Raw genomic sequence first — 27,442 nt, 5'->3', positions numbered from 1 at the left:
GAGCGCTCATTTTCCATTACTTCACAGAATTCAAATCCCCGGATTGCGTCTGGTCACACGGGCAGGCGAGGATGCGAGACAGGGGCCCTTTTGGACGACCCTGCAACAGCTAGGCTCGACTCGGGCGTTCAGGTGACAAAGAAATACTCGCTGCTTGGATCCGCATCTGTTTCCATTACCCAATCCACAGGTAACGCGCCATGGCGTGCGAGAACATGGCAGCGCCTGGTCTCTGCCGCCCTGTCGCCTCTTTGCCTCTCTAGCCGTCCTAATTATACATAATACGGTAATCAAAAATCCTTTTTTTTTTCCTTCCCTCGTCCGCCCCCAGTCTGCTACCGCCAGTAGCCCGCTTTCTGTCCGTCACGCTACCTGCTCTGTACTCCGTGGTACCTGCACCTGACTTGCTCGCCCTTTTTAAGAGTCTCTCCTCCTTCTTGCTACCGGCTGCTACTACTACTGGTTGCTGTCCAGCAGCCGTCCAGTCATAACTCGTGCTAGACTAGCCGGTTGCAACCCTTTTGCCCACACACCGGTCGCCGTTCCCCTGGCCTTGTTGTGCCTTACCTCGCCTCGCACTGCCTTGCCTTGCCGTGCCTCGCCCCGTCCTGACTTGCCCATTTGCCCTATTATACAGGACCACTACCGCCTGCTTGCACCACACCTCACCTCACCCTTCAAACACCATATTACGAGGCTATCACCGAAGCCCATACTATACACCATCCTTCCCCGCAAAGCTCTTGATTGCTTTTACCTAAGATCCTCCTCCCATTGACTAATAAAAATATTCACCTGGTCATCAACGCTCACGTGAAACCGTCCACCGACTACCTCTCTCCTTTTCTGCCCCGGAGGGCCCCAGAGGGTGGTACCTACTCATCCTACTTGCTCCGTACCACATTCCAGAGACTTTTTATTCCGAGAGTCCCACTATGGCCGTCCCAACAGCTGCTACCGCGGCACCAGCCAAGGTCAAGGACCGCTCCACCACCTACAAAATCTCTCCTGGGAGCTCCAAGCCTCCCTCGCCCAACCTCGCCAACTCTCGCACGTCTTTCTCGTCTATAAGGGAGGACGACACCGACTTGGCCCAGACTTTCACCTCCTCCAAAGTCTCCTGCTACACCCTGCAACAGGAGCAAGCAGTAAGCGACGACGAGTCCCCCGGTACTATGGTTTCCCAGGCCCAGTTCTTCGCACCCGTCACTCAGCCTGGCAGCCGGCTGCACGGCAACTGGGTCCCTGCAGACGACTTCAAGGGATGGAAGCAGATCAATGTTCGTGGGAGGCTGGCGAGCCGGAGCTTTGGCGACCTCGCGTCGCTGACCCTCGCCTGGGAGCCCAGGCCCGCCCCCGTCAAGCGCAGGCCGTCCAAGGTCACAGGTGAGTCTGCGCTTGAGAGCCTGCCTCTGGAGCTGCTCAGTTCTATAATCAACCTTCTGCTTCTGGACATCCCGCCCAACGGTATTACGAAGCGGAACATGGACCTGATGTCCCTCCTGCTCACGTCCAAGAAGCTCCACGGCGCGACCTTGCTCACCCTCTACCGGCAAATCACGATCCCGCACTCGCGGATTTTCCAGAAATTCCTCGCACATGTCACCGAGCACCCATCACTCGGCACTTTGGTGCGGCGGTTCGATTTCTGCCACTTCAACCCAACCACCTTGTTCATGACAGCCAGCGAGCGGTCCCAGGCCCGCAACCTGACCTCTGACACCCTTCTCCAGGCACTGGAGCTCACGCCACACCTGCACGAGTTCCTGGCCCAGGAGCATATCGACGACGAGCTCGATGCTAAGGTGCTGCAGAAGCTGTTCTTCAAGCTGGACAGGGTCCAGGCTCTGGACTTCTGCGGCTGCTCGTGCGCGTCCTTCCGAGACGCCTTCACCAGCACAATCTGCTCGGCTGAGTGGAAGGAACCGCTCGGGCTCAAGAGGCTTTCCCTGCACAAGTGTACGACGCTTCCTGTGGCGGTCTTCGAGACGCTCCTGCCCAACCTTCCCAACCTCACCCATCTTGACATCGCGGGCACTCAGGTCACGGACGCGGCGCTGGCCTCCCTCCCCAGCTCCGCGCGCATCACCCACCTCAACATCGCCAAGTGCAACAAGCTCTCCGCAGACGCAATAATTAATTTTATCTCAACACACCCGGCCGTCACCCAGTCGCTCGTCTGGCTGTCCCTCGCGACGGACGCCCGGGTCCACGAGACCTTCGACGCCGACGCCATCACGAGGCTCCTGCCGCTCCTGCCCGCGACGCTCAAGTCGCTCTCCCTCAAGGGCAGCAGCATGAACGAGTCCCACATCCCACTGATGCGGCCACTAACCAAGCACCTGGAAGAGCTTGCCCTGGGCCGCGGCCTCGGCGTGAACGACACCAACGGCCTCTTCGTCCCGGACGTCGACGTGGACGAAATCGACGCCGACGGCGACCGCGTGATGGCGACCATCGACGCGTGGGAGCCGCACACGCTGCGGTACCTCGATCTCTCGGACATGTGGAACGGCGACTTCGACCTCCCGACGCTGTACAACACCTCGGGCTGCGCGCTGCTGACGGGCCAGACGGTCCCGCTCGAGGTCATCGAGGTGCCCGAGGACGTCGCCCGCCGGCTGGCCAAGGGCCACGCCCCGCTGACCCGCCTGGGATGGCGGGTCAGCGAGCTGGGCAGCCGCACGTGGGTCGTGCGCGCGTCCGTCCCCGGCGCCCAGGGCCAGGACCAGGCACAGCCCCATGATAACGGCAGCAGGGGCTGGAAGATGGGGGCCGAGAACTGGGGGATGCGCAAGGTGCCCATGGCCAGGGCCGAGGTCGGAGGCATGTACGGGAGCTACATGTTCAGCAAGCTGTAAAGATACGAGGCGTGCATTTGTCACCTGGTTTATTCAGCCGGGGCCACTCAGGAGAATTACCTGCATCTCGCCTTTTTTTTTTTTTAATTTCTTATGGCTTTTGGTCATCGTTGGGAGTTTTGCTGAAAAAGTATTTGGGGGTCACGATCGTCACGACAATTACTCTTCCCAAAGCGAGCATCACATTTCCCTTGTCCTTTATTTTCCTGTCTTCTGGATCTCGGAGTTTAGCTGAAGACGTTGGTTCGGGGCAAAATCATCTTTTATTTTTTTTGGAATGTGTTATGGGGGTTCTTTAAAAACGAACAAAGCATCGGGGGATGGATATGGATACCCAAGGGAATTGCGAGCGAGAATACGTCTTTCTTGTCTTTTAAACCTGGATTGTCTGTCATGCCTTTTCATACCCCTCGAGATACCAAAAAAGCGTTGTTCTGCCGTTACTGTCTCTGCCGCAACCCCCTCAGTAAATAGTCAGCCAGCCTGTATTGAAGCACAGAGAGTATGTGTATAGAGTTCAGCGATAAAATTGTATTTAGTTCCGGCCATTGTACCTTGCCGCAGTGCTGCATATGGTGGTAGACGTCCGGAGCCTCGTAAAGCCGTTACGCCCGATCGGATGGATGGTTTTGGGGCCCGTCGATGCCGCTAGTTGCGGATATCCCGCTGTGTGTGGAAAACGAAGTGATGCCCTCCCACCCCCCGCTTCCTTTTAAACCCGCTCTCCCCTCCACGTTAAATTTACCCCTTTAAAAATACCAACTCTCTCAAAACTAAATTTAAAAGGTGAAAAAGATGTTATACTAAAGCTTGAGAAGAGGAGATTATAAAACTAAAAATTTTATTAAATCTTGAAATTTATTTATTGAGATAAATGGTTTTTTAAAAAGTGACCAGGGGGGGCATCACTTCGTTTTCCACACACAGCGGTCATGAAAGTGGAGCTGTGCGGATCCTAATAATTGCTGGACATGCTGGAAATTGTAGGAGCCTGTTTCCGTACGATTAATTAGTGTCCCTAAAGAAGCCGGGTGCGGCAACATCCGCCATGAGATGACGTCCATGGCCAGAATGCATGGAGTGTAACCACTCGAGCACCAGGTACGCATACACGATGCTTTCAACTCCCTCTCAAAAAAGCAGGTGGAACGTGACGATTCTTGAGGTTCCGCCGTAGAGGCTTGGATTCAAATACAATATCTACCCGAGGTCACCCATATATTAGACCTTCTTCCTCGGAAGCCTGCCGTTTTATCTCCGGCTGCTCTAATTCCTGGATTCCTGGACGTCCTGTCCTACCGTCATTCCGTACATTCCGTGACTTCCACGGGAATCTCTGGCGTGGAAATGACCATCGCGAAAACGAGGGTCATCAACGGCCGTCAAGCAGAAACATCGAGATTGCCATCGCCATATAACGCGCTCATGTAGGCACCATCCTCTCTAGGCTGCTCCGTACTGAGGACAATTCTAGTTGTCTTGATGGTCTGCTCCGTGATTCACAAGGTCGGTCCCCCGCAGCGTCGGGTCGCCCAGCGGTATGCTGCCGAGCAGCAGCTTAGCCTCAGCCACTCGTTATCGCCCATTGACCTTCTTCCCGCTGGCCGCCACTTGCTTTTTACAGTCGTCGCAGTACCATTTCACTGTTCCAGTTGTCAGAAATTGTTTCTCTCAGAGCTGATCTCCTCCTTCAACAGCGCTGGGACTAGGAGGACGAGTGACTTACCGCTCTTTCCGGGCGCAACCTTCAAGCCCACACATCCCAGATGGAACCACTCTCTCGTGCAGTGCTCGCCGTCACAACCCACCATCTGACCGAAGGATACTCGCTCGCAGTAACAATACGTCGGCTCGTCAGGGTCGTACACGTCATTCTCGTCCGTTGGGACGGTATGGTCCTCGTCCGCTGTGGGCTGCACCAGGGCCTTTTGAACCGCTGCCGCGTGTGCTGCGGAAGCTCCCTTCTTGTGGGACCTCTTGGGCACCACGGGGGCTTCTGAATTTCTTGACGGGCGGGAGCGGGGGTTATTGTTATTGTTGTTGCTGTTAGTGGGAGGATTGTCTGGGAAGCTACCGATTGCGGGCGTGGAGGGCTTGCTTGCCCGGCCACTTTTCGTAGTAGTGACCTGCTGCAACGTTGGCGGCGCGGTTGCTGGAGTGGGCTCTTTCCGCGCCTCGACCTCCTCAGCGGGCTTCGCAGAACCCTCTTTTGGACCCGTAGCTGGCACCGCAGATTTCGGCGTTGGTGCCCTTTCACTCTGCTGTCTTACAGGTTCGGTCTTGGGACCTGCGCTTGGTGGCTCCATTTGAGTCTTCACGTTCTCACTGGCAGCGACGCGAGAGCCATTACTCGGCGGTGGGATCTCGATAGGCGCCGGCACGTTTCCGTTTGGCTTGTTCGAGGCAACGGAGGGCGGTCGCTTGTCTGCAATTGAGGCGGTAGAGTTTTGACGGGCTCTCGAAGAAGCTGGACGAGCGTTGGCAGGGGGTGCTGGTGAGGCCCGTGGAGGCTTGGAAGTTTCGGGGAAAACGCCGATGACGGGTGACGATGCGACGGATGGCGGTTGGGCGGGTCCGGCCCTGCTTGGAAGGCATGTTAGCTCTCATCCCCATTGTGATCGAAGGGGCTCTGATGAACACTTGCCTCTTTTTGGTCTGTCCCGTAGAATTGGGCAGTGCCTTCCGCTTTTTCGGCGCTGGCTGTTCAGGTGCTGGCGTCGCACGAGGACTCTCTGAAGCCTTGGCTTTGGAGTTCTTGCCGTTCTGCAAGACTGTCGCCATTGAACCTGTGGGAGTTCCCCCGTTGGGAGGAGGCTTCTCGACCTTACGCCTTTTTGGAGCGGGTGTGTTGCTGGCTGGCGTCTGACCGGTGATACCCAAGCCAACATTGGCAGGCGACTCGGCATTCGCCGCCGCCGCGGCAGTCTTCCGTTTCGTATTGCTCTGGGTCTTCTTGTTGCTTGTCTCTGCCTTGCTCTTGTTATCGTGGTCGTCGTGCTCAGACTCGTGCGTGTGATTCTTCTGGCTCTTCTTGGCGGCCACGGCTTGCTTTCGCGACTCACTACGCGCGGCGGCCTCCTCTGCGACGAACTGAGCGGCAGCGGACAGGTGAGCGGCGCCCTCTCTTCTAGTGCGCTCTGCCTGGGTATTGAGCGCGCGTGCTGCTCTGTTCTCTGGATATGCCCAATGTGAGTCGCTTCCCCACTTCGCCTCCTCGCTGAACTCGTCCGAGAGGTGAGGCCATATGTCATCAATGCGGTTAAGCTGTTTGCGCAGCGCGTCGTTCGCAGTAGATATGACGTGGTTCTTCTCCTCTAGCGAATTAAGCATTTCTTGTATCTTGACGGCGGTCGACCGAAAGAGGTGGCGGCGCGCCAGATTGCTGTCGTCAAAGACGCTTGACGCCGTCGAGCCATTTGCTGAGAACGCGGGTAGAGCATTGCCATGAGGTGCCGCTCCGCTGGAACTGTTCGCGGCGCTCATAGGCGCCGAGGCTGGGGCGGCGGAGCTCGTGGCATCGTTGAGCGATCTTGCTGGTCCCGGTGGTGGACTGTCGAGGGCATCTTGCACAAACTGGAAGAGCTGTTCTTGCGGGGCAAAGACCTTGGCGTCGACCTCTTTAAGCAAAGTGAAATGTCGCACGAGCTCTTTCGGAAGAGCCGTGATAGCATCAGCGAAGTGAGTTACGCCTGGGAAAATGTCTATAGGCTGTTCGGCGGCATTGGCGCTGGACAGTGAGTCCCGTGTGGCGAGGCGGTTGAGGCCTGCATTCGATCTGGGAGGATTTGTTCGAGTCTGGCGAACGGGTTGAGATCTCCGATTGGAAGACGATGGCTCGCCCGAGACAACCTTTGCGGTCTTCATGTTGGACGTCGCTTGCGGCGAGGAGAGAGGGAGGGGAGGACGAGGTGGGAGGTCGCAGTGGGAGTTCTGGTGGTCTGCGGATTCTGAGCCGAGAGGGAAGATCCCACTCTGCGACAGCGTGGGCACGTCTTATCGGTTCCCTAGCAGAGTCTTGAGAGAAGTAAGAATAGAAGACGCGGGTCTAGGGGTTCAGTCAATCAGCCATTCTCTTCCAAGAACAGAGGGCCCGGTAGCTCGAGGGGTTCTGGCCATGTGCAGTCGAGGGGAAGAGAAAACAGCCGGTAGGAGAGGGCCAGGAGGGAACAAGACCAAGAACAGCCCGGGCGTGTCGAGCGGCCGGCATTGGGGCGGGCCAGAGCACTCAGAGCTCTCTAGCGCCACAGGGGGCGTTTCCATTTGTGCAGTGACGCAGCTTCGGCACCGAAGCGGCGACTGATAGTCGTGCGGGAAGATAAGCTCAGTTCCTAAGCATGGGATTGCTTCCGTACAGTACTGTAGTCTACGATGACCTGGTCCGACCGCGTTGTGAGACCCGACCATAATCGAGCCTCATCACAGACCGCAATGCATGATCTAATTGTAGTTATAAGAATGAAACGTGCTGAATCCGAATATCTCCCTTCCTCTCCCTTCCACGCTTCCTCCCCCGCCTCTCTCTGGATATCATTGTCAAAAGACCGCAGAAATATGCAGGAAAATGGATTAATGCCACACGCCGCCGGCTCGCCATTTCTTGAAATCTGTCCGAAATTAACGCTGCTTGATGCCTCGCCGGGGCTTTTCGTCTCTCTCCTTCTGCTTCTGTCGCCACTGCCACTCGATCAAGACCGGCAGGAAATGCCACAGATCGAAGTCTGGCCACATGCACTTGAGGAAGAAAAGTTGAGTGTCCTGGTGGCACTGCCACAGCATGAAGTCGCTCAGCCTCTCGACTCCGCTCGTACGAACAAACATGTCCAGGGGTGGATCTCCAGCTGTGTACATGTGGTTTGTCAGGGTCTCCGTGGTGATGGTCTCGGGGTCGGGATATCTCGGAGTATGCGATGAGGACGGCCTGGAAGGCGTGTCGGGCAGGTGCAACGTCGATGCCGTGGACGAGACGGAATCGTCGGGGCCATCACCGTCATGTCCAGATTGCTCTGCCGCTGAAGGTGTCTCATCTATTGATGGCAGAGTGTCGGGCCTTGCCAGTTTCTTGGACTTGATGCTCTGGGAGATGCGGGTTTGAGAGAAAGTCGAGTTCTTTGGTGGCGGAGCTGCCAAGTAGTCCTGGACTGTTGTCCGGACTGCATGCGTCATTTCTTCCCGTGATCCGTATGGGAAGCAGATGTTGAGGACGGCACTGGACTGAAGTCAGCTGGCGGTCCTAAGGAAATGACCCTCGCCACACAAGCTTACCCAGTATTCTTGCTCGTGCTTTCCACGGCCCTGTCCACGTACTCCAGGACGTCCTTTGGGATCAGCTCTCGCTTTCCGCATATCTTGATCCTGGCACTATATCTGTCCAGGACCTCTCCATGCTGCATGAGTTGTGAGAGCTTAGTCTTGGCCAGCAACATCAAGCCCTCAACCTCACGTTGTGGTCTGTTGAAGTTTTCAATTGCAAACGCATACACAGTAACAACCTTGACACCAGTCTTGTAGCAGACTTCTAGGATCTGGAAGCTGGTTAGATGGCGTGTCGTAGTCTTGGAGAGGGAACGACTGCATACCTTAGCCAGGGCCTCAAACCCTAGATGGTGTCCTTCCAGACTCTCAATTTTATGGTTCTTGGCATATCGCCTGTTACCGTCCATAACAAAGGCAACGTGCTGAGGCACTGGACCCTGCTTGAGTGCCCCGATGAGCAGCTCATGCGTCTGTCGCAGAATCCATTCGGCTGGTGGTGAGCTCAGAAGCCAGCTCCGAAAATGTGCTAGGTACAGGTCCGACATGGCAAGACAGAGGTAGTGGTAGCTGGGTGGACGAGAGGATCAAAGACGGCAGAGAGTAGGACCGACACTCATCAAACGCTTTCTATCACAGTGCGGGAGTGACCAGGGCTTATAAACGAACGAAAAGAGGCTGTACTCAGAAATCGCCTTCCTGCCAAGACGACGACGCAGGAGCTTACGAAAGGACGGACAAGTGAGATCAGGATGTTGAACGTCGGACTGGAGGCAAGGGAAATGCCCAGTATCCTCAGCCACTGTAGCAAATGGATCGGCCATTTTCTATGGCTCGGCCCTGATCCCTGCCAGAATTTGCAGCTGGGCAGGGATCACAGTACTAGGTACCTAGGTAGCTGGGTGACACGAGCCGCTGGGCTGAATGACATACTGGCCACTTCAACCTCCCCCAGCTCCGTCCGCCGGCGTCACCTTTAACACGTAAAGACCAAAGCCGTTGTTAATGACAACTCCCAACTGGACACAACATTTGATTCGTCCTGAGTGTTGTCACTAAACTTTCATGCTTGCAACCTCAAGACCACAGCAAGACAAGCGCCAGGCCACCCTTGGACAGCCTGCCCTGCCCGCCGTAATGCATCGGTAGCAACCGACCGACCTTGGCAGCTTTATCCTCAAAACATGTCCTTCACCAATGCGCCCGTGACGAGAACGCTCGTTGTCGGGCTCGTTTCCTCCTCCGTCGCGGCCAGTCTCTTCGACTTGAAACACTACTTCTACATCCTAGTCGACACACACATCTGGAAGTATCACCAACCATGGCGGGCCCTCATATTCCAGCTCTGCTACACCAACTCATCCGAGGTGCTTTTCGCCGCTATGACGCTCTACAATATGCGTGTCGTTGAGCGGATGTGGGGGTCGAGAAAATATGCCGTACGTTGTCTTCCCCATCGATCCAGTTTTCAGGTTCCGCCGTGTATGCTGACATCGACCAATGCGACAGTCCTTCCTCGTCGTCTCGGGCTTGTTAACAAGCGTCCTCACCCCCGCCGCCATCATCCTCCTGCTCCGCCCTCTCACTGGCGGCGTGTTCAACTATCTCCCGGCTGGTCCGACCCCGATCATCTTCGCCATCCTAGCGCAGTACCACGCCATGATCCCGCACATATACAAGTACCGCATGGCCTTGACGGCCTCCTCCCCCAGTACGAGCAACGACGCGGCGGGCCTCACCTTCAGCGACAAGTCCTACCGGTACTTCCTGGCCATGCAGCTCGCGCTGTTCCAGTGGCCTGGCTCGCTGTTGGGTGCGGCGATCGGGTGGGTTGTGGGGTACGTGTGGAGGAATGACATGTTGCCTACCAGGGTGACGACGTGGCGGCTACCCGGCTGGATGGTCGGCATGAGGACACAAAAGAGAAGCCAGGAGTTTGAAGGGCTGAGGAGACGTCTGGAGGGGGAGAATGCGCCAAGCGCGACTGCGACAGGCGCCCAGGGCCAGGGAGCAGACGGTGATGCCGGGAGGAGGAGGACTCTCGGACAACAGGTTCTGGATCAGGTTTCCGGCGCAATCTGAAGACCGAGCGCGAAGTCAGACGCGAATTGAAAAGGACCATTCCCAGCCAACAGTATGGGTCTCTGTGTTCATTAACAAAATATCTTGAATCAAAAGACATATTTCGTCAGCACAAGGCCAACGTATGGTGTCATCTGCAGTCTCTCCTACAAGTCACAATTGACCTTGTTTCTTGGACGATTCTGAATTTTGACAAGGGAATATGGCTGGTATGCCAATAGTCACCTGCTGAGCCCAACGCGTAACAGCATGAGCCTGGTCTCAATTGTGCAACTTGTTCCAGTCTGTGTTTTGCGCAGTCTCCGTCTACCGGCATGTCTGCCCCTAGGCTTCCACTTCTCGTTTCAAGGTTTCGTGATCCCTCTGCCGCCTGCTCATTGCATCTAACGTCCAGGCACTCCGATAATCAGACTAACGGCGGAGCCCGTGGTGGTACAGCTACGCCCGCAATCTTGATCCACTCATCATCTTCAGATCCCTCTTCTTGTCTTCGTCCGAATAGGTCACCCAACCCTCCACCTTGTGCTTCTTAAAACCCTTCTGCACCCACCTACCGATGTCCGCATGGTCAATTTTGTGAAGAGGGACCCCGAGGTCTTTCGAGATGGTATCCCTCACTAGACTTTCCAAAATGGGGTTTCCAGATAGTTTGTCCTTGGCTCTCTCAGGATCCTCGAAGAAGGCCTCAATGGTATGCTCGTCCAAGGTCTTCGCTTTGGCAACCCTCTTCTCCATACCTTTTAACATCCGCTGCTTGTTGTACGGCACAGGTTTGAACCACTCCACGACTTTGTCGTAATCCAGTCGGAACCCAGCCGTGTCATAAGTCGGAGGGCCATTAGGCCCCCTGTCGTAACAAACATGGAGATCGTGGAAAATTGCAGCTGGATCCTTGCGTGCTTTCTCCTTGTATAAGGCGTCTTTCTGCATGGCATTCAGGCGCCCCTTTGGCTTCTCCGGAGACGGTGGGCGACGAGCAGCCAGCTCAGAAGGTATGTCATGTTCGTCGTACCGTGGACGTCTTTCCCGCCCAGGGGTAGGGCGCGGGTCCTTGAGTTTACTCCTGTCCCAGTCAAATTCAAGGTCCGGGGTGGTCAGGCGTGGAAGAGGCTGCTGTTCTTCGGCCTCTTGCGGCTCTGAAGGCTCAGGATTGTCGTTCGACGGCTCGGGAGACCTCTTGCGCTTCTTCGCTGGCACTTTTTGTTGGGCCTTTGAGTCAGACGCGCCTCTCTTTTTTGTCGGAGCTTGCTTCACCTCCCTGGCTGTTGAATTGTCCGAGGTACTGCTTTTGGTGGAAGCAGCAGCTCCCTGACGCGTTCGGGCCATTGCAATGTGTGAGATTTGAGTTCTGACGAAAAACAGCGACCTTTTTGGTATCCCGAGGAGGAATTCGGAACAGAACAGGTTGAGATGCAAGAAGCCGGTTGCTGTTACGCGACACTGATCTCAGTATTGACTAACAAACACCAGGGCACAGGGCACTGCGTTGGTTTCTTAGCTGAGAACATCTGAAGACAATGAACTGCGTCCGTAAACTTAACATACCCTGTGTAACAACTGGAACGTCACTGACTCCACTTGGCCTGACATCCACGTCTCTATAGGACGAATGAATTAATGAGTGAGACCGGGGTGAAGGAGGAGGTCTTTACTTCTTGTCTTGCCTCACAGGTGGGGTGGTTCTAGAACTTGCTAGCTGCGGTTTTCTCCACCAGGCCGAGCCTTGCACGAAAAAAGATCCCAGCCTTCCAACGTTCCAAACCCAGTTCCGACCTTACGACCACTTTTCTTCCAGAACAGCATCGGCTACCCACATGGTTGCCGTCAATCCAGTCGCCCACAATGGATGACTCCGAACGAAGAACCGCCAAGCGATCCCGCTTCGACCAAAAGGAGCCTGAACCTCGAAGGGCCTCCAGATTCGACCGGCGTTCTCGGTCTCCCTCGGCTCGCAAGGACGACTCGGTTCGCGACAGGAGCCCATTGTCCAAGGACCGAGACATTGGCGCATCTCCCACGAAATCCCCAGTGGACCCAGCAGCCGCTGCAGGTAAGAAGACTCTGGGAAACCATATTCCCGTTCCGTGAGTTATCATTCTCGCCAGCGTGCTAATTTGACCGTAGCTGCCGCCGCGGCCAAGATCAATGCTCAACTCCAGGCGCGCAAGGGCATCCAGCATGTCGACGTCCCTCCAATCCGCTCCGAGGCCTCCACGGGCAGCACCTCGGGCCCTGCAGCTGCCGCGCACCAGATCAACGGCGACATGTACATCGCGGATGGCGACTACATCAAGGACATCGAAGTCAACGACCTGCGCAACCGATACCTCTTGACCAAGGGGTCCACACAGAAAATGGTAAATACTTGTCTTGGTCATTCCTGCTGATACACAGTCAGACACAGCTGCATCAATCCCTCACCCACCCTGCCACCGTATGCGAGAACAGTCTTGCTTACTCGAAGCTCGACAGTTTCCATACAGGCCATCTCTGTGTCCGCTGCTGACCTCCCCTGCTTGATCTAGATTAAAGATGAGACCGGCGCCGGTATGCTACCACCTACCACCTAATTTTATCACAGTAACTCGTCGTTTGAAGGCTGGAAGTTGACGCTTTTATTCTCACCAAGATGTCACCACCCGAGGGAACTATTATCCCGACAAGAGCATGGCTACCGCAGCAGTAAGAGACGCACGCTCCGGTGCAGTGTTGGGCATGGTGGCTAACCGATGGATCCAGAACCCCCCTCTTTACCTTCACGTCACGAGCACTTCGAAGGACGGACTCGAGCAGGCCGTTGCTAAGATCGAAGAGATGATGAAGCAAGAGCTCCCCCAACTCGTTGACGAGCGCCGTTTCCGCCGAGAGCAAGAGCAGGTTGAACGGGATGAGTACGGTAGAGTATGCTGCAGGTTACCCATACTGGACCTCGTGTGTTCGCTGACCCCCCTCATCAGCGGAAATGGCCTGAGGAGAAGATCCCTATCGACCTTGACCCTGTCCCTGGCTTCAACCTCCGTGCGCAGGTAGTCGGCCATGGAGGCGCATATGTGAAGCATATCCAACAAGAGACAGGATGCCGTGTGCAGATCAAGGGGCGCGGATCTGGCTACATTGAGAACTCTACTGGGCGTGAGGCCGAAGAGGACATGTACCTCCACGTTGCCGGTCCCGACCCCAAGATGGTTCAACAAGCCAAAGAGCTTTGCGAGGATTTATTGAGCAACGTGAAGGAGCAGTACGAGGAGTTCAAGAGCCGGCCCCCACGTCAGAGCTACGGCGGCGGCGGACACTATGGCGGCGATCGTTACAACGGCGGCGACCGGCACGGAGGTGGGGATCGTTATGGCGGCGGCGATCGATACGGCGGGGACAGGCATGGAGACCGGTACGGCGACAGACAGGGCAGCAGGGACCACGGGTACAATAACAACTACAACAACTCCCCGAGAGCTCAGGCCTCGTCAGCATCGCCGGCCCCCGGTGCTAATAGCACACCATCGGCCGCCGACTACACGGCGCAGTACGCCCAGTACTACGCCCAGAATCCTGGCGCGGACCCTTACGCGGCTTACGGTGGCTACGCTGCGTACGTGCAGTACTACCAGCAGTATATGGCCGCAGCGCAAGCCCAACAGCAGCAGCAAGGCCCCGGTGCGCCGGGTGCGCCTGGTGCGCAGGGTGCCTCAGCATCTCCACCGCCCCCTCCGCCAGACAATCAGCCTCCTCCGCCGCCTCCACCATCCAATCCCGCACCGCCTCCTCCACCCTCAGGGTCTCCCCCGGGCGTGGCTGGCTACAACGCAGTATGTCCCACTTCCTATACCTGGTTAATGTGAACAGTATTGACCCGTACTGCAGATGCCCCCTCCACCTGGACTGTGAGCAGTCAAAAATCATGTAGCGAGATGCGATGTGACGCGGATCGGGAAACTAGGCGCATTGATAGCATTTCAACGTATTAGAGCCGCGCTGAAATTTTGAGGAATGAAAGCTTATGGTATGTTGCTTATTTGGCTATTCAGGACGGCTGTGGTGAGACGGAGAGTGGATTTGCCAAAAGCTTGCGTTAGCCCAACATGGGCACCGATCTGATATTGGTCGTCCCTCTCGAGCCTCAGCATTATGACCCTCGGAAACAAGGGCTGACTGCACTGGTCTACAAGATCGCAGGAATCAAGACTGAAATGAAAAGATCGACTCGGATCATCAACGTGCACTTCATATTTGTGTTAGATCGTAAACTCGTGGGAACATGTTCTCCCCAGGTCATTTGCAACCTGATCTCCCATTGAATTTCCCCAGACTCGCCATGAAATTACCAGAATTTTCCATCCCAACGCAGTGATGCTCGCTTGCTATATGCTGAATGAATTGCCGATGAACCAACTACCGGGACATGCCATTGAAATCAAGTTTCGTCATGTACACAAACGTCTGCGTATCTGCACTCTCTGCCCAAATTGTCGATGCTGCCTCTGTGACATCAAGTCATATACACTATCTACCTCTCCAGCCCTAGTCCGCGTGCGAGATCAGATCCGCAGGGATCGGCGTGTCCCGCCGGCTCCCCGTCTCCGAGTTGAAGAGACATTCTGAGTCCTGCCTCACCGACCTCAGGTGGGCGTTGTTCCTCCGCGCCACTGTCGGTGTCACCAGGTCGACCTCCATGTCGGTGCTCACGGCCAGCGCGCCGCCGCTGCCCTCTGCGGCTTCAGCCTCAGCCTCAGCCTCTGCCTCAGCCTCTGCCTCTGCCTCTGCGTCGGACTCGGACATGACCACGTCCTCGGCCGCCGCCTCGTCGAACGTCTCGATGCTGGGCGTCGGGATCTCCATCGGCGACGGTGCCACCGGCTCCACGACGACCGGCGGCGGGGCCATGGCGGCGGCAGGAGCAGGAGCAGCACCGCCGTCCGTGGTGCTTCTGGGCTGACCCTCGGCTTGCGCCTGCGCCCTGGCGGCCGCCCGAATGGCGGCGATGGCGCCGCCCACCTCCCGATCATCGGCATCGTCGTCCTGCGTGCCGATGGTCCACACCCAGCGCCTCTTGGTCTCCCTGGTCTTCCTCTTTTTCCTGATGCCGCCGGATGGCGACGACGTCGACGGTACTGTCGGCGAAGTAGGCGTCCTGGTCACCAGCCCGGCCATGCGTCGTCTCATCTCCTCAAAGGGGCCCGGGGTCTGGCCGCCGTCGCGGGTCTCGTCGCCCGTGTAGGCCATGGTCGTGTCGAGGACCATCTGGTCCATTGGCGACGACACCCCGGCGGAGGCGCCCGCGGCCGCGGTGCCCGGGGTGGTGACGCCAAAGGGGGAGGTCGCCGACCGCGGCGAGACCTCGTCGGCCAGCAGGTCGATGTGCGACCTCACGTACTCGTTGGTGGTGATCTCCTGCTCGATGGGGCTCCCGTAGCCCACGCGGCGGGCGGCCTTCTCGGCGAGGCGCAGCGACTGGCGGCGGCGAGATGGGCGTCTTGGCCGTCGGCGGCGGCAGCGGCGAGTTCCGCAGGATGCTGTGCAGGGAGCGGTTGCGCACGTAGGGGAGGGACAGCCCGGAGGAGTTCGCGACGCTGAGGGGCAGCGTGGCCCGCCGCCGTGAGGTCCCCGTCGGCGTCGAGGCGGACGACGGGGGGAAGCCGCCTTGTGCCCAGGAAGGGCCTGAGGCTCCCCCTGCCGGTGTGCCGGCTGTGTCCTCGGCCGAGAAGGAAAATGGCTTGGGGTCGCTGTCGTCGACGGGCCCGGACGACAGGGGCGGAGTGGCTGTCATGGTGCTTGGGAATTGCACTGGGGCTGGTGCTATCGCTCCTGGCGACAGCGGTTGGGCCGTGAGTGGCGTGTCCAGGTACGTGGAAGCGTAGGGCGTGTGTGAGCCATGGTGCTGCTCCTTGTTGAGGTCCTGTGTCTGGATCTTCAGAGACTGGTTGGCCGAGGTGTTGATGGCCGTGACGGGCGTGGCCCTGTCGATGGCGGTGACGTAGACATTGGACAGTGTGTTGAAGGCAGTCGGCGAGGTCGGGTTGACTGCTGCTGCCACGGTCCTGGAGCCTCTCAGGTTGGGGCCATTGGCTATGGTCTTGATCTGGAGGGACAGCCTCGGTCTCTTTGGAGGGTTCTGGTGAGCCGACATGCTGGATGCGAAGAGGAGAAAGTCGAAGCGGACGCGAAACGCCTCGGCGGCGACGGCCCGGGATCGGGTGGCTTTATTACGAGGAGAGGGAGTGGCAGTGAAAGGGCAAGTGGAAACGCAGGAACAGGTTTAACAGGGTGTGATTGATTCGAAACTTTGCGTGTGAAACATTAGAGGCTCCGTTTGCCGAGGATGCTCAACATCGACTCTGTAACAGCCCAGCGACGTCGCTCCCGGGTTCTGTCGCGACACTGAACAGGACTGGGACGAGGTTGGTGGAATTGACTGAAGCAATGCTGGAGGCGGGAAACGAGCAGCAGCAAAGTATTCTGGGCGAGTGTTGGGACAGAGTCGCATGCAGAAGCGAAGAAGCGGCGGCTATATACAGATGTAGTGCTGGAAACAGTCAGGAAACAAGCAGGGGGGGGGGCTGGCTGACTGGCGGCAATCTCGCGCGTGAGGGGACACAAGAACAAGAACAAGAACAAGAACAAGAAAGAAAAGAAGAAGCATGCGAGGTCTTTCAAGGATGGAAGCGCCGTCAGGCTAATGCACACTTGGACGGAGAAGCACACACAATAGGCGCGTTGGGAGAGGCCGAGACATACCTAGGTAGTCACACACGCAGCAAGACTCCAAGACCCAGGCGAGGAGGGGGGAGGGGCCGACCGGGGGCAGAGCAACAAAGTCCAAAGTCCCCCGCGGCAGAGGAGCCACCAGCCACCAGCCTTGGGGCCCGACAAGCACCTCGTCTGCTGTCCTCGGCTGTTGCCACCCCTTCCCATGGCCCATGCCCCCATCATCGGCCCATCGGCATCGTCGTCGTCGAGACGGCAGGGCCGCTGTGGTTGGCTGTGGGCAGGGCTGGATGTGGCCTAGGTCGCTGCAGAGTGCGAGCGTAAGCGCCGTGCCCATGCAGAGACGGGCGGGCAAGCCGCCAATCATGGCCTCCACATGCACACTGCTGGCTGCCAGATCACAATGGCGTCTACTAACACGCTGGGTCTCGATGCCCGTGAGCTCCTCTTTTCCCTTTCTTTTTTTCCCTCATCTTGTCCCAGTGTCCCCTCCCGTGCCCGAGGGGTTGCTTCGTCTCGTCCGAAGCAATGAGTCGACGGCTCGACCCTCCCTGCCCTCCATCGCCCCGTCTGCCCCGCCCGGCTTCACCCCCCTGTCGGGTTCCGCTTCCAAGGTTGGGACGAAAGGATCCCAACCTCAAGCCGACACGATGCATGGTGTGTGCATGGGCAGTCAGGAATGAACAGAGGATACTGTACAGTGGTGGCCGGGGTCCACGGCAAAAGGCGGTGATGATGACTGACTGACTGACTGACTGACTGACTGACTGAGGAGCGATCCGCCGTCGTCCTGAAGGATCGATCAAGTGCCAGCACACTTGCCGCGGAACACGCGGAACACGCGGAACACGCGGAACACGCGGAACACCCAGGCGGGTGATGTTGGCGCAACTAAGCGGGCGTCAGACGCTTATTCGCCGCGGCTATTTGGTCCAGACTGCGGAGTCTTAGCTGCCTAGTCCCGTCCCTACTTCTTAGTCTTGCAACTATGCATCTGCTAGCCCGTGACGGCAGTCAATCACACTCTACCGGAAGACGGGCACACACACACAGCGAGCAAAGTAAGCCGGAGGGGACGCGTAGTCATGATGACAAGGTCTCACAATACTCTTGCTGTCTGCCTCACTTCCTGGTCACAAGGGGATTGACTGTTTCGAGCATTCACAAGTCCATGGATCTGTTCCATCAGATCTCAAGTGTCAAGGCATGATTGCAGACTGTGGACGGGCAACCGTTGTACTCGACGATCTTCGATGACTGTACAACCAGCAGGCCTCTTCTCTCACGCTTCTCTGCTTACGGTCTAGCACAGCTGCAAAGCGCCCTGTCCTGTTCATGGACCCGCACTTACTGTGGTACAAGACAAAAGGGCGCGGGCGGTGATTGGCTAGCACGGCACACATGGACCACCCAAGGCTCTTCAACTCCAGCTAATATTGTATTTATCAATGGCTTTGGCATTCAACTCCAGAAGCATAGTTCAATAGTCAAGATCCGTTAATCGTCTCACTGCCATTCGTTGTGTCTTTGCCCTAACTAAACTCTACCCATGCCCACGCTGGGCAACAACCCCCATGGCCGACAACACACCAAACACTCGGAAGTGTCTAGGAGCAGACTGTGCAAATGATGCCGGTAATCTGCAATGCCCGACATGTCTAAAGACGGGCGTCAAGGACAGCTACTTCTGCTCCCAGGACTGCTTCAAGAGGAACTGGGTTTGTTCAAATGTCCCCTGCATCCCAACCACGCTCCAAGCTGACTCGATCGCCCGGCCCAGAGCCAACATAAAACCACCCACAAGCCAGCCCAAGGTAGGGCAAAATATAGCACCAGCAACATCATGTACCTGGGCCTTGATTCTGATCAGATCTAGTCACCCGATTACACAATCCATTCCCAACATTTCCCTTTACCGGTTCTGTGCGACCCGTCTACCCTCTTTCGCCCAGGCGCACCCTCCCCAAGTCCATAAAGCACCCTGACTGGGCCGAGACGGGAATACCAGAGCGCGAGAATCGCCTCAATAGATTTAAGGTTGATGTTCTGGACGCCAAGGGTCAGGATGCGATGCGCAAGGCTTGTCGACTGGCTCGAGAAGTTCTGGACGTCACCGCTGCGGAGCTCAAGCCAGGCATCACCACAGACTACCTTGACGAGGTGTGCCACAGAGCCTGTGTGGAACGAGATGTGAGCACAAACACATTCCTCCTTCAAATGAGAATGCTTGTTACTAACCATACCAGGCGTATCCATCTCCATTGAACTACAATCACTTTCCGAAATCACTGTGCACTTCACCAAACGAGGTCATCTGTCATGGGATACCTGATCAGCGGGTCCTTCTTGATGGCGATATCCTCAATCTCGACATTTCTCTGTACCACGGCGGTTATCACGCCGACCTGAACGAAACGTACTATATTGGCGACCGAGCTAAAGCCAACCCAGACGCGGTCCGGGTGGTTGAAACCACCCGGGAGTGCCTGGACAAGGCCCTCGAACTTATAAAGCCTGGCACTCCGATACGCGAGTTTGGCAAGGTCATCGAGAAGCACGCCCGGTCCAGAGGCTGCAACGTAGTCACTACTTGGGGCGGCCACGGCATCAACACCGAGTTCCACCCCCCGCCCTGGATACCACACTATGCCAAGAACAAGGCAGTCGGGGTGTGCAAGCCCGGCATGACTTTCACTATCGAACCGATACTTACGCTGGGGAAACCCCGCGAGGTTTACTGGCCGGACGACTGGACGAATACGACAGTTGATGGCAAGTGGACTGCTCAATTTGGTACGTACAATAAATTTTCGAATCCGTGGCCGAAAACTGATATGAACACGAATAGAGCACACCTTTCTTGTCACGGAGTCCGGCGTCGAGGTCTTGACTGCGGGCAACGAAAACTCGCCAGGAGGACCCGTGCCAATGCCAGTGTCAACGGATGGGGCCAAGTCTACAGCTTCGGAAATTGGAGGTGACAGTGCTCCTAGTTGAGGTTTTATGGGAATGAGTAGACTGTTTGAAGAGTCGACAGTGTAGGGAAAACCATCTGAATAAGCTACAGCCCCAAGAAAACTTTGCCTAGAAACTCAACTTGTAATTATTCTAAGCAGTTTGCACAGCCAGGGATAATTAGTGTTACAGCCTAATTTGGTTATAGCCGCACGGCGTCATTGCCTTGCAGTCCGGACTGAGCTTCACGGGCCGGCAGTGAAAAGTCTCCTTGCATCCCTATGTGCGTGCCTCATGTGTTCATGCCTTTCCCTGCGGTAGTATATCCAGTCTAGACTCGGATGGGCCCATCCGGCTCAGTGTTCAACCTTGGCCATCCAACAAATGGATGTAGTTTATAGCCAGGCGGGTATATTTCAGCTTTTGAAGCCTTAACAACATCAGCATACGGAATTCAGAAAGCCCTCTAAGCTTCCGGACTGCCAATCCGTCAACAAAGATGCCGAGTGTGGTTTGGAGTCTCAGTCCTCTTTCTGGGACGCTCTCACTTCATCTCATCGTGTGGGATTGCTAAGCTTCCGAGACGCATGGTTGTGCTCATCTTTGAAGCGATCCGAGCCTGGTTGCACGATGTTACATTTGTTTCTCCAATCGGGGGCCACTTACGGGTTCACTTCCTTTCCGAGCCCAGAAGAGAAGGTATTAAACGTTAAGAGGGAGGGAGGCAAGACTCATGCCTTGCTATGAAGTAGCCGCGGTGATGAGTCAGCAAAGGAGCTGGAGCTCACAGGGCCGCCCCACATTCACTTCAACCGCGTCAAAGTCGACGCGTCCCCGTTCCATCAACAGCCAGCAGTCTGCGTTGTCCTGAGATCATCCCCGCAGATCAGCTCCTATTTCCTGTCGATCCGGGTGTCTTGCTACCTGCTGGACATCGCAGCGTCATGGGGCTCGGGATCAGGCTCGGATACGACAGGACACGATGGAGCATGCGGTGAAGAGGAGATCACCTCGAAGGAAGCAAGATAGGATCATCCTGCATTTCGTGAGGATCCACCCGCATACAATCTCGCCACAGGACGTTGCGCTGACTCCCGTCAGGATTACGACTGCTTCTACGCACAGGTTGTTGAGAATGCCCAGCCTGCGCTGAGGTCGCTCCCGCTTGGCATCAAGCAGAAGAGCATCCTGGCGACATGCAACTACGAGGCCCGGAGGCGCGGTGTCAAGAAGCTGCAGCTCATCTCTGATGCCAAGAGGATTTGCCCGGACCTGGTCCTTGCTGATGGCGAGGACCTGTCTGCGTTCCGAGACGTGTCCAAGAAGCTGCACGGCCTTTTGAGGTCGTACTCATGGAACAAGAAGGTTGAGCGCCTGGGACTGGATGAGGTCTTTCTGGATGTCACCGACCTGGTCGAGTTCAACGTCGGTCTACTGAACCGGAACGCGTTGCCGGATTCGTTCTTCTGCCTGTCACGGGACAACCCTGAGAAGGGCTTTAGCTTCGACGCTACTGCCATCGCGGGCTGTGTTGCTGGCGATGGCCATGGGGAGGATAATCATGACAACCTTCTTTTCGTCAAACTTGTTCTTTCGTCACACCTGGCAAGATATATTCGCCTGAAGGTAGAAGAAGAGGGCTACACATCGGCATGTGGCATCTCAACCAACAAGGTGCTGAGCAAGTTGGCAGGCACTGTGAACAAGCCGAGAAATCAGACGACGCTGCTGTCGCTTCATGAAGATGAGGTCCTCAAGTTCATGGACTCGTACGGCCTCCGTGAAGTTCCCGGAATAGGAGGCAGGATAACACACACGCTGGAGAGCTACTTTCTTGGAAGAGACGCGGACACGGACACTTTCGTCAACGGGTCCGCCGTGACAGTAGGAGAGTTCAGAAATCGACAAGAGGTCTCTCCCCACATGCTAGAAAAGTTACTGGGCAGTCGTCCCGGGGCCGAGAAAGGCATAGGGGAGAAGGTATGGGCTCTTCTGCACGGCGTTGACGACACGGACGTCAAGGCAGCGAGCCTCATCCCAACACAGATCTCGATTGAGGACACTTATCCTGGCCCGAAGGGCGGGCTAAACACGTCTGCAGAGGTTGAACGCGAGCTACTAAAGCTTGCGGCGTCTCTATTGCGGCGCATGCATGTTGACCTGACCGAAGTCGGTGAACCAGACAAAGACTCCGCGGCGTCAGTAGAGGGTGCCAGGCGTACGAAGTGGCTGGCCCACCCTAAGACCCTCCGATTGTCAACCCGTCCGAAGTCGTCGCCCAACGAGGGCACGCCTTACAACTGGGGCAGAGCCAGTCGAAGCCAGCCACTTCCGTCATTCGTCTTCCACGACGTCAACCATCAAACTATCGTCGGGAGGCTCGTAAAAGAGGCGTTGTTCCCGATGTTCTTCCAGCTAAACCCAGACAAGGCTGAGGGGTGGAACATCGGCATGATCAACATCTGCGTAGCAAACATGACCCTCACGGCAACCGAGGAAGCAGCCGGGAGCGGGAGAGACATCTCGCGGATGTTCAAGAGGCAGGATGAGGTTCTGCGCGAGTTCAGGGTATACGACGACGGGAGCGAGGTGCCGCCAAAAGTGAATCAGGCTTCAAAAATGGGAGAAGCTAGCGAAAAGTCAGGCTTGAGTCTGACGGTGGTGGACGGTGATGACCTGGATGTTGGGGACGGCTATGCATCCGAGTCTGGATCGGAAGCCTGGGGTGACGAGGATGGAAGCCAGGCATGTCCGAGGTGCGGACACTACCTGCCCGTGTTCGCAATTTCTGCGCATCAGCGGTATCACGCATTAGAGGAGCCATAGAAATATAAAGATCCAGTGTATCCTCATCTTGGAACTTGTATTATGTTTACCAGGAGAAAGGGTAGTAGCGATGATCGGGGTAGATGAGATTACAGCCATTCTTTCAATAGTCCATTCATCCATCACGATAGAAGAGGCTACAACAGAAGAGATCATCCGGAGGAGGTTATCTGGGAGGAAATTATGGTAGAGGGGTTGTCCCAGAGGAGGTTATCCCAGTGGAGGTTATCCTATAGAACGTTGTCATACAGGAGCTATTTTAGAGGTCCTCCCACAAGAGAGGGTCAAACATCTGGACGTAGCCTAAGTAACTTCACCAGTTGGGGTCTCTTCTGCAGTGTCAGTTGTAACCCTGGCCTTATAAGCAAGATTCCACACAGAGGGTGGGTGCATTCATTTTTCCTCTGTATTCAAGTGTGTCGGGTCTCCGGAGACCGCCTGCAAATGCCCACGTATATTCACTCTTTCTAATTCTGTTGTACGTGAATTTACCGAATTGGCCGCTTCCTGTCGAAATCGCACCTCAGCCTCCACATCTCCATGGCTATCTTCCAAGCTTCCTCTTTCAACCTTCGACTTGACAACCTGGCGCCACCTCTTCGCCCAACCTTTCGACCGCACGCTTTGCCACCCTTCTCCTCGACTATCACTTCATCTGGATTGGCCAAGCACGACACTTTCGTTTGCGAATCATCTACCCTCGATGCTGTCAATCTAGGCTAGCATTCACTGGGGCGTCTCCTATGCCTACTACTAGGTGACTACCAGTCGACTGATTCCTGCTCTTGGAAGAACTCGGAGGCCCACCCTTCCAATCAACACATTGTCTCGCAACATTGCCTCACAGTCGCCTGACGCACGTTCCCTTGCGCACTATGTGGAAACCTGAAGACCCCTCAGAAGGCAGCTGGGCTTTGTGGATGAACAACAGCTGCCATCATGCGAGAGATTTGGCAAAAGGCCGACATGGAGCCGATCGTCTTCGTTTGCAGCGATTGCGAGCACAGAGATGCGAGAATTTGCGAGCTCGGCCTGACAATACGGGAGAAGGAAGAGGAGCCTATTTGCCAGAACATAGTTGTCAACACTAACTTCCGCAACAAAGAATACCCCAGGCCTTTCGGGTTCGGCATTTCCGAACACGTAATCAAGTCTGCCGATCTATATCCCATTCTCCACGACGTCTGCAATGAAGCGCAGTCGAAGGGACATAAATTGTTGCTAGTGGGCTTTGACGTGAGCAACGACCTCAAGTACCTCGACAACGATGCTGGCTGGCGAACTCCGAAGGAGACAGTTGTTCTAGATGTCCAGGATATCTGCAAGACTTTTCTATTGAAGAACAAGGGCGTCAAATTGGAAGACGGTCTCCGAAATCTCAACATCAAGATCGACCAAGGAGTACCGCTTCACATCGGAGGAAACGATTCCTGGTACATTATGAGGCTTCTATTTGACATGGCACGACGGGACTCGAGCCCGAAGGCCGTGGCAGACGCGAACTTATCATCAGATACATTTTCCAAGAAGAGAAGGAGCAGCAACCACGACGCGCAGCAAGATTCCACGGAGGTAAGTCAAAGCAATCTGTATTCTCTGATGAGTCTTGTCTTGTTTCTAAGTGGTCGTGGTCTCGTTTTTAATCTGTACACATCTTGTTTCTAAATACAAGTATAGGGTGATGTTCGGGATCTCAAGCGCGTGAAGATCAGCGGAGGTCTGGGTCAGGTTGATTCGGCCAACAATAGTCTCACCCAGGACACCGCAGAGCGGATGAAGCAGCTGAAGGAACGCCTCGTAAGGGCTCGTGAAATGAGGATAGATCCCCCTGGCGGCGCATGAGCGGAATTTTCTGGAGCCTATCTGGTGGAATCCTTTTCTTGAAATCCTAGAGGTCTTTGACTTAGCTTTCATCGCGGAACAAACATGTGAATACTGGCTCCGTACGTCGGGGCGGATCGAGATTAGATGGTCTGGCTAGATCGAACAGCAGATAATGCCTGCATCAACACCGATTGAGCTAGATACTAATCGTGTCATGACAAGCCAGTCAAAAATTAGCTCGTCTCAAAACTCTTTGATACAGGACCAGCTTGGGTCGAGCCTTTCGTACGTGTTGAGCACTCAAGTTACACAAAGTGCTTTGGTAACCCCGGCGCCGATTTAGACAGAGATTGAACCCCCATAGGCTATCTTAAGACAATGACTGAATTGGTTCTCAAATGGAGCCTACTAGGATCTACTATTGTCTTCAATGCGCTGATTGTGACGAGTAATGTTGCGTGAATTACTTGCTAAAGCCTACCTGCGCGCTCGTTGTCCACCTATCCTCCCTTTCTAATCATTTTGCCTACAACATCTGAAGCTCGGACTGCTCCCTCATTAGTATTGGCTTCCACAATGACGAGAAAGAAAATACAAGAATGATGAATCAACAAGGAGGCAGTGTTTCAGAGAACAATCGTGGTAATTGTCTTCACAGACCAGGCGGTGAACATGGCGGCACCAAGCCCTCAAAGTCAATGATACAATCACCTTATTAATGCATTGTCCTTTGACAATAATATTTGTTTCGCCCACCTCCATATGCTACTTTCCCGTTCTTGGCGGGCCTTAAGTGTGTTGTTCCACGGACATATAAGACACAGCGACTCTCCCTCGTTGCGATGTCCAGAAACTGTCTTGGCACACCCAAGTCCACTTGAATCACGGGCAAGCTACAGGGATTTAGTCACATTAGTGTTGCAATTCTTCGATACCACGAGAAGAGCTGTACGTGAAGCCAAAAAATCGCGCACACTCCTTACTATACAACATGCCGAGTAAAACATCGGCACCGGTCCACGGCCAGCGCCTCCATTTCAGCCACGCTGAAACCCGGCGCAACATGCGTGAGAAGCAGAAAAGAAAGGGTAAGAAGACCCGCCCGGAGTCCAAGGAACCCATTTATCTACACAAGTCCAGGAACACGACGCAAATTGCGGACCCGGCGGCCCCTGGCGATATCCACGCCCATGAGTATGACGACCACAGACTCCTAGACAAGCTGTTGCCCCATGGTCAGGAGCACCGTGGTTGCAAAGACAGGGACGTGGATCTTCGCATCAAGCGTGACAACAAGGCCATCTCCAGTGGAGTCTGCCAGCACCTTGAAAGTGAGGACATTGCTTATGATGAAGCCGAGGACTTCGAGTAGACTGCTGATCAATAGTACTGAGGGGACGGTCGTCTTAAACTCATGTGGCCTGGACGACCTAGCGTGAGGTCGAGATTGAGATGAGACCGAGCACAGCGGCGTATTTCCCACGGCGAGCTGTACGGATTGTGAAGTCGGTCTTTGAGGTGATTAGTACACAACATTTGGCAGACCAGGTTGTAACTGTGGATCCTTGCAATAGTTGGCGTGAGGGGAGCATAGGATTTAAGTAGAAAAACCAAATTGTCAAACACACCTACCGCAAGGAAAGACTATTCTAGCCACTTGCTCAATCTTCACGATTTAAGTCAAATAAAAACCTAACAGCACCCTCTGTGCGTTTCTTCTTCTTACAGTCTTTATGATGGCTCGACCGTGGAGCGGTAGCACGGCAAGCGTGGTGCTGAGGCTGAGGCTGACGCGGACAAAGATGTAAAGGGGATCTTTTGATGTGAGCTGCTATTGATCCAACTTGACAGGTGTGTTTTGATCGATGAGAATTGGTCTCCGATCAACCTTACGGTCATGATATACTACTAGAAGTGACAAATTAAGCAGTGTTCTCGGGGCACGTCATTACTACGTGCGCTGGAATCCTGACACCCCTCTGGCCCAGTCAGTTGCAAAGACCTTGAGAAGCATGAGCTGAGCTGACACTAAACCTTGAGAGACCATGAATAAATCGCAGTCTTCAGAGCTGGGTTCTCGCGGGGCAGCGTCTACTAATGCTGGCCAACTTTCGGACTCTATTCGATTTCGTGATCGCTCTGATGGCTGGTGGTGAGACTGGCTGCATAATGCACACCCTCCCAGGGCAATCAATAGGTCGCTTAAATTGACATCCTTTCCATTTCAACCAGAACAAGGTGCACCTGATGGGAAAATAGGCCGCTGATGTTCTAGGCCGCACGGGGCGGCACGTCGCGTCCCTTTGCGAGAGCCGCAACTAGAGCCTCAATCAGGTTCAAAACACCGAGCCCTTGCGATCACCTGGCCATTATCTGGACCACATGCTTTCCAAAAAAGGGCGCAGACAATAGCAGGACTCATATGAATAGACATTAAAAAGGCATGCACAATGTTACAAGGTCTTGCTCGGTTTGGCACCTGGGCATTGTGACTTTCTGTCTTTTCTCCCAACAGCAGGATCACGGCAACATAATGCCAATCCTGTAACTGCACATAACAATAACAATAAAGAAGTGGGACTCCTCAGGCTCTGAAATAATGCTATTGTTGTTGAAATGACTGGCCTAGCATGCAAGAGGACCACTTGGACCAACAAACCGTTGGCCTTATTGAGGAGCTACATTGTCAACCCTTGATCAAGGGGCTCCTTTTCAACGCCACTCAGTCCCCATTGCCAATACCTCAATGTGTGAGGACTTCTGAGGGATTTGGACCAGACCATCCATTATAAATACCCCAATAAACTCATCTACTCTGCTGCAAATTTTTCCCACACACATCACCGTTTCTGGCCAAATCGACGTTGTAACCATCCATACACGACGTCTCCAAATTTACTTCGCTACCCTATTCCAAGTAACCACTACCGGATTGTTTGCGA

At 55.2% G+C, this 27,442-nt stretch overlaps 10 protein-coding genes across 10 annotated transcripts; 7 read left to right on the top strand and 3 right to left on the bottom strand.

Annotated features, from left to right (window-relative positions):
- Positions 1–935: 935 nt before the first annotated feature.
- INS49_011569 (uncharacterized protein) lies at positions 936–2,861 on the top strand (the record flags this gene model as incomplete). The annotated part of the gene is made up of 1 exon (XM_043172282.1): positions 936–2,861. One exon carries the CDS (start codon positions 936–938, stop codon positions 2,859–2,861), a length of 1,926 nt encoding a protein of 641 aa, XP_043024027.1.
- Positions 2,862–7,475: 4,614 nt separating this feature from the next.
- Positions 7,476–8,521, bottom strand: INS49_011568 (uncharacterized protein; the record flags this gene model as incomplete). Its single annotated transcript, XM_043172281.1, has 3 exons — positions 7,476–8,067; positions 8,124–8,383; positions 8,438–8,521. The coding sequence occupies 3 exons, from the start codon at positions 8,519–8,521 to the stop codon at positions 7,476–7,478; spliced, it is 936 nt and encodes a 311-aa protein (XP_043024026.1).
- A 774-nt stretch (positions 8,522–9,295) lies between these two features.
- On the top strand, positions 9,296–10,193 carry INS49_011567 (uncharacterized protein; the record flags this gene model as incomplete). The annotated part of the gene is made up of 2 exons (XM_043172280.1): positions 9,296–9,550; positions 9,621–10,193. 2 exons carry the CDS (start codon positions 9,296–9,298, stop codon positions 10,191–10,193), a joined length of 828 nt encoding a protein of 275 aa, XP_043024025.1.
- Positions 10,194–10,631: 438 nt separating this feature from the next.
- On the bottom strand, positions 10,632–11,519 carry INS49_011566 (uncharacterized protein; the record flags this gene model as incomplete). The annotated part of the gene is made up of 1 exon (XM_043172279.1): positions 10,632–11,519. The coding sequence occupies one exon, from the start codon at positions 11,517–11,519 to the stop codon at positions 10,632–10,634; it is 888 nt and encodes a 295-aa protein (XP_043024024.1).
- A 516-nt stretch (positions 11,520–12,035) lies between these two features.
- Positions 12,036–14,078, top strand: INS49_011565 (uncharacterized protein; the record flags this gene model as incomplete). The annotated part of the gene is made up of 7 exons (XM_043172278.1): positions 12,036–12,243; positions 12,318–12,550; positions 12,719–12,740; positions 12,823–12,875; positions 12,933–13,094; positions 13,151–13,999; positions 14,055–14,078. 7 exons carry the CDS (start codon positions 12,036–12,038, stop codon positions 14,076–14,078), a joined length of 1,551 nt encoding a protein of 516 aa, XP_043024023.1.
- A 633-nt stretch (positions 14,079–14,711) lies between these two features.
- On the bottom strand, positions 14,712–16,317 carry INS49_011564 (uncharacterized protein; the record flags this gene model as incomplete). The annotated part of the gene is made up of 2 exons (XM_043172277.1): positions 14,712–15,620; positions 15,643–16,317. The coding sequence occupies 2 exons, from the start codon at positions 16,315–16,317 to the stop codon at positions 14,712–14,714; spliced, it is 1,584 nt and encodes a 527-aa protein (XP_043024022.1).
- A 2,152-nt stretch (positions 16,318–18,469) lies between these two features.
- INS49_011563 (uncharacterized protein) lies at positions 18,470–19,892 on the top strand (the record flags this gene model as incomplete). The annotated part of the gene is made up of 5 exons (XM_043172276.1): positions 18,470–18,613; positions 18,676–18,709; positions 18,772–19,085; positions 19,142–19,688; positions 19,744–19,892. 5 exons carry the CDS (start codon positions 18,470–18,472, stop codon positions 19,890–19,892), a joined length of 1,188 nt encoding a protein of 395 aa, XP_043024021.1.
- Positions 19,893–20,832: 940 nt separating this feature from the next.
- On the top strand, positions 20,833–22,676 carry INS49_011562 (uncharacterized protein; the record flags this gene model as incomplete). The annotated part of the gene is made up of 2 exons (XM_043172275.1): positions 20,833–20,895; positions 20,952–22,676. The coding sequence occupies 2 exons, from the start codon at positions 20,833–20,835 to the stop codon at positions 22,674–22,676; spliced, it is 1,788 nt and encodes a 595-aa protein (XP_043024020.1).
- Positions 22,677–23,615: 939 nt separating this feature from the next.
- On the top strand, positions 23,616–24,518 carry INS49_011561 (uncharacterized protein; the record flags this gene model as incomplete). Its single annotated transcript, XM_043172274.1, has 2 exons — positions 23,616–24,248; positions 24,354–24,518. 2 exons carry the CDS (start codon positions 23,616–23,618, stop codon positions 24,516–24,518), a joined length of 798 nt encoding a protein of 265 aa, XP_043024019.1.
- Positions 24,519–25,491: 973 nt separating this feature from the next.
- On the top strand, positions 25,492–25,872 carry INS49_011560 (uncharacterized protein; the record flags this gene model as incomplete). The annotated part of the gene is made up of 1 exon (XM_043172273.1): positions 25,492–25,872. One exon carries the CDS (start codon positions 25,492–25,494, stop codon positions 25,870–25,872), a length of 381 nt encoding a protein of 126 aa, XP_043024018.1.
- Positions 25,873–27,442: the final 1,570 nt, after the last annotated feature.

This window comes from Diaporthe citri (assembly GCF_014595645.1).
Source record: "Diaporthe citri strain NFHF-8-4 chromosome Unknown scaffold_5, whole genome shotgun sequence".
Taxonomy (NCBI): Eukaryota; Fungi; Ascomycota; class Sordariomycetes; order Diaporthales; family Diaporthaceae; genus Diaporthe; species Diaporthe citri.
This window is presented reverse-complemented; position numbering and strand designations above follow the sequence as displayed.